The sequence below is a fragment of the Rhipicephalus microplus genome, chromosome X (assembly GCF_043290135.1).
Source record: "Rhipicephalus microplus isolate Deutch F79 chromosome X, USDA_Rmic, whole genome shotgun sequence".
NCBI classification, from domain to species: Eukaryota; Metazoa; Arthropoda; class Arachnida; order Ixodida; family Ixodidae; genus Rhipicephalus; species Rhipicephalus microplus.
The window spans coordinates 32,633,825-32,643,825 of record NC_134710.1 but is presented as its reverse complement, the minus strand read 5'-3'; the positions used below and the strand labels follow the sequence as shown (position 1 = coordinate 32,643,825).

Here is a 10,001-nt window from a genome sequence, read left to right as displayed (position 1 = left end):
GTGCCCATTGCAATTCTTGGCAGCAGCAGCAGCTTCCAGCCACGAGATGGTTAAGAATTCACCGGCAGCTCACTTAAACATTTCCACCACGATGATTCATCGCAGGTGCTGCGGGAGATGAAAACATCAACCACCCGCATCGCTTCTGCAGCACGGCGTGTGGCAGCAGCACAGGAGAAGGCGGCAGCGGCGCAGGAGGGCGTCCTGCAGGCAGTCCATTCCTTGTCACGAGCCATGGCAGAGGGCTTTCTGCGAGAAAGGAATACGTAGTTTAGTTTAGTTTTTCGTCATGTGTTCAATGTTTTTTCTTGTCATCATTAATGATTTGTCGGTTTCAATGTGTTTAGGTGCTTCTGTTCATGTTCAATTTTATACGCTTTGGGAGACATATACATAGCTTGGTTTGTTTTTCGCCATGTTTTCAACGTTTTATCATTCAACATTCGTTTAGTGTTTTTGATATGTTTACGTGTTGCTTTTCATGTTCTATTTTAGACGTTTTTTGTTTGCATTTAGTGCATATTACTAGATTAGGTTAGCATTTACTTTGTACAAGGAGTACAGCATTTTTTTATGTTCGATATTTGCATTTCTCAATGTATGTTCGAGCTGCTCCAGTGGCAGTGTTTTTCCCCACATTTCAATGGTGTCTAGTCATTCACACGGAGACCACGAGTGTATAGTTGACATTTTCTGTTAATGTTTATGTGATATTTGTATTGCCCAATCTAAGTTCTAGCTCACTGCGCTTTTTATGCGGCATTACCCCATAGTGTAGTATTGTGATATCTTTTTGCATCACACTGTTTTGCAGTTCACTGTGATATTTTAATTTCAGCACAATGAGGCTAAGGTACAACTACATTCTGAGTCTTTTTTGAGAGCACTAAGCTAGTGAATGGTCACATCGCACAGTTTCACAAAAGAAAATGGTCATCACAGCAACATGCCAGCGATTGATTTCATCTAGTTTTCATTGTAAACGACTCGTTGGGGGAATAAATTTTGAACGTGGTATGGTTTTGGAGCCGCGAGATTGCTGAGCCAATTATTTGTGCTGTATGTTATCAAACAGGAGACAGGATAATCGCTGGTCATTAAGGGTACCTAACTGGATTCCGAGAGAAAGCAAGCGAGTTAGGGGAAGACAGAAGGTTAGGTGGGCAGATGAGATTAAGAAGTTTGCGGCTATAAATTGGCAGCAGCAAGCACGGGACCAGGTTAACGCGGAACATGGGAGAGGCCTTTGTCCTGCAGTGGACTTAGTCAGGCTGATGATGATGATCATGATGTTATCAAAACAACTCGCCTGTTGTTTGCTGTCTTCATTTGCATATTTTTTAGCATTGCAGCATGACTGCAGTCGTGAAATCAAATCAAATGTTATTTCAACTTCATACAATGTTTATGACAATGAACAAAAAACCAGCACAATTTGACGAGCACAATTGCTCGCCAAGCCTGGCGTGCACAATTGAATGCTTGTAGTCAGTGACCATGAGAAGATACGGACTTATGTGTTTATGCAACATATTACTAATGGAATCACAATTTTTATGCAATCTGATGAAAGAAATTGTGTGACGTTGCTGCATTGTTCGCACAATTTTGCGATGGCAACATTCAGCACAGAGTGCCGCTCATATATGCTTGCTCCAATCTAGTCTGTTGTGACTGTGATGACTGATATGAAAAAGGGTGTTTCTGCTACATATTTCATGTGACATTTAAAGAAAATTTAGCATTTTCACATTGCCACCTTGCTTCATATTGAAGCACAAGTAAGTAATTTGTGTATTCAAATATGGCAAACACAGCCCTGACATACCTAGATGCACTCGAATCAGTGTAAATAAATTATGTGTGTGATATGAAAACATGAAAACTCACCGTTCCTGTGTACTTAAAAAAAGGCCCAAGACAGCGCTGCGCTGCGGCCGTCTCTGAGCAGCACGTTGCGTGGTGTGAGCATATGGCTCTTCATAGGCTCCCCATCGTCATCCTCAGCTGGTGGCATGTCCACAACATACTCGTCCAAGGTTCAGTCACCTGCATGCAATGCAATGTTGTGGATAGCAACGCAAGCATAGATAATTTGCACTGCCCCATCGGGGTTGTAGAGCATCGTTCGAAAGTGCTGTAAGCAGCGGTACTTGCTCTTCAACACTGTAATATATCTTTCCACAACATTGCGCATGGGTACGTGCTCCTTGTTCTATCGGCCTTCGGAAGTGTTGCACAGTTGACTGCCAAGGACTGGCATTAGGAGTCATGGCTCGAGGGAATACCCTGCGTCTCCTGCACTAGAAACATAAAAGCTGAGTGCTTTGCCCCAGTTAGTACAAATTATTACTTACCAAGCAAATATTCGCCAGGCTGCAGATGTTCAGCAAGGCATGCACGCAGTGGGTTGTGTTTCCACAGGCAGGAGTCGTGGCACAAATCTGGGAATCATGGGTCCATGACAAGGATGCGCAGCCATGCGTTGCACACCTGTGATGAGAAGCGATGTAAAATAGTACTGCATTTATACTCAGAGGAAATCCCTTTTTTCTACGCATACGCAGGAAACAATGTGAACTAGTACAGTCATTGGTTCAAGAAGCTTCACTTAGAAGAAAACACAGGGTGTAGCACACAGAGGAGGAGGAAGGGGGGCAACGACCCCTCCTCTGCGGTACACATGGTTACGACTTCCACTGAATGATCAATAAGTGAAAACCTACGTGTTGCTCTTGGGAAAGAACACTCGTAAATGCCAAAGCCAACTCATGCGATTGCGATTGTAAGCACATTCGTGTTGGAAATACTTCGCTGTCGTTTATGTGTTTCTGCTACGTCTGCTGCCTATGTTACCGATTACCTCTAAAATGCACGACTCAATTGTGTGACGTTGCTGCATTGTTCGCACAATTTTGCGATGGCAACAACATGCGATGGCGCATGTTACCGATTACCTCTAAAATGCACGACTCAATTGTGCATGCACGCCAGTACCAAAACGGCAGCTGGCTCACGCACAAAACAATTGCCACCTATTATTACCGAGGCCTTCGAGCCACCAACTAGCTCGTGCCCAGTTTCCTGCAGTTTCTTTTTTATTCGTTGCATTATTACTTTTTCCATCTTTGGCGTCACAACTGAACAATTGATCCGATGGGCGAGTAAGATAGGATCCTAACGGTACTTACAACCATGACGTTCAGGGCATAATAGCCCTTTCTGGACATGAAGCTCGCCGTGTCGGCCAGTCTGAATCCCTCTGGCTTGCGCATGGTGACCAACGTGCCATCTACACGCGCCAGCACGCCTGGGATGCAACCATGTGGCACAAATTCCGCCTCTGCCTCATCCTTAGCAGCTGTTGTCAGTGGGAAGTCCGCCAGCTTTTTCTTAGAAGCCACGGTGATGATGGTCTGCGTCACCTCGTGGATGGGGTTGTTCATGGCCAGCAGAGAGTTGCCGATGTGCTCCTCGCGACCAATGCTCTTCTAGAAGCAACCTGTTGCGAAAAATCGCAGCTTACAGAACACTTCCCTCTCTGTGGAAAGGCCACTGGTTCGCTGGCATCCGATGACAGAGATAAGTTCGTCTCACAAGCTACACACTGTTCGTTCGGACAGACGATGACATTGCCGGAACTCTTCTTCAGTGAACTTTTCAAATGCATCTTTAACCTCGCTTCATCGTCTCTGCTCGGCGGCAGCTGCCGCACATGCGAGATGAAAAACCACGGCAGTGGGAAACGCTAGGTTGTCTAAGTGCCCGGATGCTGAAAAGTCACGAAACCCTGACATTTCAATCCAATCCAGGCCAACTTGCAGCCATTTCAATCCATCCGGTTTCTTTCGGACGGTCTCTCCTACCGTTTCTTCGCCTTAATCCAGAAACCGGAGAAAAACAGTCACTTGACGCACCAGCCCGCACCACTCGGAACGTCACAGCATGCCTCACGGCTCGTATGGGCCAATCGCGTGCGACTCAATGGAACAGACCGCCTTTGTCCAGATTTGGAATTTGTATATAAGCGCACCACGCTGGTCACTTTCGTATCGAGAATGTAATGTTGATAATGGGCATGTCGATCGTTACCGGAATGTACCGGGCGCGGGGCGATAGCGCAAGGATGGAACGCAAATTAGATGACGATTATTGTTGTGGGACAAAAAGACACCCTTTTTACTCGCTTTTTTTAGAGTGCAGTGGTTGGAAACAGCGACCCGTTCGAACTGTTCGAGCCAGTCCTCGACATCCTCGTACTCTTCCTCACGGAAAACTTCAGGAACGCGAGGATGTTCAAGAGTCACCTGCGAGGGAAGAGTGGTCTGCGATGGAAGGATAATCGTGGATGTCGTAGGAGCTGCCATGCTGGAAAGAGGCGGAACAGGTGCGGACACCAGACTTAGGCCTAGAAGGTGCCGACTGAATTGGTGCACCGGAGTCGTGACGAAGGGCTGAGTCTCTGGACTAGGTGAACAGGCCCGGGCAAGACTGTCCTGCATCAGGTTGTATACTCCAGAAACTCCACCAGTGTCACGATGTGAAAACAGAGGTCTTGCCGCTGCTATTGAGACACCAGAAGTGGGTCGGTCTTTTTAATAGAACGCGCAAGAGAGTTTTTCTTCGTCCGTTTCATAGTCCTTCATGGTACATGCACAACTGCCATCGTCTTTTTTTTTGAGCAAGCACGTGAAAATATGGTGGTTTTGGGACGCTAAACCCCTTATATATATATCAATCAACGAGCCCATCGAGGCACGTTAGACACGAGTGCTATCTGGCAGTTATCTTTGCAAACGAATAAAGGCATGCGCGTCCATGGCACTTGCCTGTCTCGATAAGGTGATAAAGTGTACAATGCAAAGCAACGGCCAGGTGCCACGGTGTCTTAGCAAAATTTTGAAAACACTCGCCTTTTTGAGCATCGCGTTGCACTGTCAGCGCAGCGGGATGAGCGCTACGGTCCTTAAAGTTACTTATGTGTGCCTTCTCTAGTATAAAGCCACACATACAAAACACTGACTTGTTGCAATGGTACCTCAGATAAGCACAAAAAGTGTTTTTAATGGACAATAGCACAATATGAACGCTGAAACTTGAGCAATAGTGGTGGGCGCTGCGGTTGGGGTTGACCGTTTGGAGTATTGCCTTCTGCCGTATATCGTTACGGTGGACATACAGCCAAACAGACAGACCAAAACTTTAGCATCGAGGAACACGAACAAAGACTATCGTCTTTAAAACTCGCGTGCGCACAAACGTTACGGGGACGCCGAAGAGACGACGCGAAGTGCATGTTGAGCAGTGCTACAAAAGTTCACGACAGAAAGACGGTCGTTGTGACACCATAAAGTTTTGAATCAACAAAAACCAGCTGAGGAAAATAGCTCGCTGTTAGAATAGAAAGGATGCATGCATGATGGCCGAGTGGCCAACCCCGTAATGCCACGAAACAAAAAGTCGCGGTAGGAACACTGCAAAGACCGTAGTTATTGGCCCGGGTCTGGCTCAACCCCGGCAATCGTAGAAGTTTACCCACACGAACCCGGCCCAGTGACTCAAAGCGAAACCCCAAGCACGAAAACAAAAATTACCAGCCCGGCCTGGCCTCACGCCAAATCGGACTCGGCAGGGGCGTAAGCCAATAATCTAGGTGGCGTTGCTTGAACACAGGTGGTGTTGCCCAATGCAAGGCGTTTTTAGTAGCAAATATGTACGTTTTGTTTAAATTTAGGATGATTACTTCTACAAAAGGGCCTCCGCTTTTGTTGAGTCTGGTGGAGCACATGTCGCCATCACGCTATAAAGGCGACGCTCGTAGGATACATTTATTCATGCATACCTCTTTCATCATCACTGCTCAGATATCCCTTTTCGGTATTCTGCGCATGGCCTGTTCACGAGCGGTCACGTGTTGACGGACACGCTTACATCGCAAGAAAGCCTCCGAATGCGCATGCCGTGCGTTTATCTCGCCTTGTAACAGCGATTTGAAGGTTTCTTTTTTTTATTCCCAGTTGCAGATTGGCAGCTACGCACCATGCAGCTAGCTTGCTAGATGGGCGTCACTGTTCTTGGCCGGCGGCTAGCCCGAGTTCGCTGCAGGTTCTTTGTCTATCAATAAGTTCACCGAATCAACGTACAGGAAAATGCAAGTTTAGGAGTGAACACCGTTTCTTCTTCCCGAGATTTGTCGCCGGTCATGACATGGAAGATGGCTGAAGGACTTGCGATGCACGTTCAACAGTGACTGAATTAGGTGCCACTGCTTGGTGTCCGACAAAGAAAAACTCGAAAGTAACGTAAAGGTAAGCAGCCTTGAAGTGACTGACTTACGGGCCCATTCGTTTAAAGTACTCGTGGATTCTTTTCCCAAGCGGATTGTACGGGAACAAAGGGCCGTGTAGCAGGCGCGAAGCAGCGGCATGTCTTCCATCAGCGACTTGGAAGAGGAAGACGTGGCAACGGCATGGGTGACATGGCGAAAAGCACCCACGCATCCAAGGGCAAGAGGCTCTCGGTAGAGCGCATCTACCAGAAGATGAGCCAGCTGGAGCACGTCCTGCTGCGCCCGGACACGTACGTCGGCTCCGTCGAGCCCGTCACGCAAAACACGTGGGTGTACGACCCCGAAGACGGCGGCGGTGGCATGAAGCATGACATTCTCACTGCCGAGCAGATTGATTGATTTTGTGGGGTTTAACGTCAAAACCACTATTTGATTATGAGAGACGCCGTAGTTGAGGGCTCCGGAAATTTTGACAACCTGAGGTTCTTTAACGTGGTCGAGCAGATTACAGGGCGCCTTATCGCGCTAGGTACCCAAGTGCTGCAATTTTAAGATTCTTAACCACTTTTATATGCATGTTAAACCACATTTACTTCTCCACAATGGAAGAAGCGAGAATAATCGGGCTGTTTTTTTTCCTGCGGCGATTTGAAATTAGTTTCAGGAAGTGCCTCACATAGCTAGTGTGCTGGCAACCTCTACCGCTCCTTAATAACAGCTTGCAGTTAAAATCAAGTTAAGTATTTTACCTTTGAAAGTACTGACGTGCTATCAGTCGTAATATATTTGCAACGTATTAAACGATTTACCCCTTTACTTGTTCTGTTTGTTGTTATTTGAATTGTAGTGAAAAAGGACCCCGTCCAGTTCTTGCCGCTGGTGTCTTGACGCCGCTACCGCTTTCAGTACAGTGTTCCCATTAGAGCAGTTGTTTTTATTTGGACAAATATAAAGTCGGTGTACAAATTTCCCGGGCAAGACATGATCCAAAGTGTCCACTGATGGCGCCGTGTATGGGCGCGTCGACTGGTTCGCCCGCGAGGACTGTGCTTTTCCCACTTCAAAGGCTTATTCACAATAGCAATTGACACTCGCTAAATGTGCTAAAAAAGAAAAAAAACGCAGGTGTCACATTCGCAGGCGTCGTTAAGCACAGGAGCGTGACATTTCTGCCCGGCCTGTACAAGATATTCGATGAGATTCTGGTGAACGCGTCTGACAATAAACAGCGGGACAAGAACATTGACTGCATCAAGGTATGAAGAGGCGCGGGTTCTGTTGGTGCAGTAACTTTGTCTGTGATATACTTTGTCTTAAATAGCTTATAGGGATCCCGAAACGCTTTTTCAGCGTGGTGAAAAAACGATGCCAATCAATAGTCGAGGCTCCCAATGGCACGCGAGCCGAACGCACAGGACGCGGCGTGGAACTTATGAGAGAAATTTTCAAAGTATGCTACAAATCATTCCTTCTAAATATAATGCCATATGCCCAAATGACTACGGCATATAACCGAATTCACGGCCATTTGCTTATTTGAGTGTCGTGAGCCGCATAGTGATCGATGCCGCTACGTGCCCACGAGCGCTCTTGATCACACTGAAGGAACACCGCGTGTTTGAAGAAAAACAAAAAACTGGCATATTCCACGTAAAGTGGGAACGCATGAGGAAGGTTGATATGTCACATTGAAATCGGCAGGTGGATGTAAGTTACCACGTACATGATTTCAATGTCATGATTATCGTGTTTGAACCTGGCATTTGTTTGTCGTCCATTCACGTCACGTAGTACCAAATTTGGTATATGTGAAGCTGGCGAAACGACCGCGAGCGCCCCATGAGCGTGGCGTGAAGTCATGACTTACATGACATGCATATCATGATTTCCACGTTAGGGCCTACCACGTATGTTCGCCATGCTGTCATGTCATACCATACAAGTTGTACAAGTTTTCATGTGAAGGAAACTACCGCAAGAGCAAGACCATAACATATAACTCATGACAGTCATGACATATATGTCTCATGATTTTCATGGTATGACAAGTCTTATTCTCATCATACAGTCATGTTATGCCATACCCATTTTGGTATTGACCCTATCATCAAAACGGCCAGGAAAGTCAGAAGTCGTAGGCGTATAGATAGATAGATAGATAGATAGATTGACTGATATATAGATAGATAGATACGGTCAAAGTCGCCAAAGTTCGCGAATAAATTCTTCGCATTTAAAGAAGTGCTCAAGCATAGACGTAGCAGCCGGGGTGCAAGGGGGGTGTGAGCCCCCTACTGAGAAAAGTTGGGGGAGGATAGCTGAGCCCCCCCCCCCACTTTCAAAAGTGGTCACTCTTGGCTGCACGCTGGGGAAACCAACAAGTAAGGCGAAGTTTTTTGTTACCGCAGTAATCCCTCAATTGTGTTCTTATGGGAGAATCGAAATGTTATAAGACTATGTTGTAACATGGTGAAATTTCGCTAACATTTCCGCTGTGATGAATTTCCTTTTAGGCTCTTTGCGCTGTAGGTCGCCTTGCAGTGCTTTCACGTATTGTGCTGTAGTATTGCCGAGCAGGCAAGCACTGAACTGGGGCCATATATACTTCATAACTTGTTGATGCTTTTATTCTGCCGTGACTTGCTGATGTAGTTATGGATGGGAACGATCAAAATTTTTAAAGACCGGTGAAATCATTTGTTGCTTCTAGAAAATAATTTTCTTTGAAAAGGATATATCATCACCGCTACTCTGTCGAAGCTGTTGAGAGCCCATGAGTGTGACGAAATGTTTTTGGTGCCCTAGTTTTCACGCACGGAAACGCCAAAAATTGTTGCCGCTTTAGTCTATGATAAACCTGATCAGCCTTACTTATGGCAACTTGGAGCCACAGCAAAAGCTTGCGAAGTGGCCACGAATAAAGTAGCGCACTCGAGATCAGTAGAAATTAAGCTCCGCTTTTAAGCTTGCCCCAAAACTTGACCCACAAGACCGGGGAGAAGGTGAAAGACCACGGTTTTTAGCACTACAGAGGCTCAGTTGAGAGTCAGGCTAGTTGGTTGTCACTCAACTTGAATGACCTTTTACAGCACAAAGTACACCTCGGGCAACAAACAAGCACATACGTGCAGCGCTGCTTATTTCTCTCTATTTCTCTTTGTCTCGGCTAGTACGAGCTCACATACATGCACAAAGTACTATATACTACGTTATGCTGCATGCACGTTAAAGAACCCCAGGTGGTCTAAATTTCCGGAGCCCTCCACTACGGCGTCTCTCATAATCATATGGTGGTTTTGGGACGTGGAACCCCACAAATCAATGAACGTTATGCTGCAAGTGGATTTTCTTATACTCACAATCCCTCTCATCAGCTGCTATAAATAGCCATTGCTTGTGCGATTCACAGCTAGCCTACCTGCATTACATTTAGAAGGAGGTGCTATCTGGCTTCGTTACGTCATGATGTTGTGGCACACGGAAAATTTTAAATGCCGTAGAACCAATGGCAAACAATATGGCGTATCAAAAATATTTTATTATCCTATTTTTTACGTGGCCGTGCATAAGTGGTAATTACGCGATGGATCATTTTCGCCTCATTTTTTGCCTCGCGTAACAAGCTGCTGCTGTGTGCATGACAGACTGTTTACACCAATCATATACAGCTGACAACCATTTCAAAAGGAAGCAACGAGAGATAGTTTAACGT

The 10,001-nt window shown here is 46.1% G+C and overlaps 1 protein-coding gene across 1 annotated transcript in view; it reads right to left on the bottom strand.

Moving 5' to 3' along the window:
- Nucleotides 1-1,903: 1,903 nt before the first annotated feature.
- The window catches only part of LOC119187123 (uncharacterized), an 82,645-nt gene continuing 74,547 nt past the window's right edge, over nt 1,904-10,001 (bottom strand). The window contains exons 13-14 of the mRNA XM_075876176.1: nt 2,358-2,493; nt 1,904-2,303 (exon numbers count right to left, since the gene is read on the bottom strand). Of these exons, the coding sequence (XP_075732291.1) occupies nt 2,046-2,303; nt 2,358-2,493 (394 nt within the window). The 3' untranslated portion in view covers nt 1,904-2,045. The remainder of the gene's footprint in view (nt 2,304-2,357; nt 2,494-10,001) is intronic.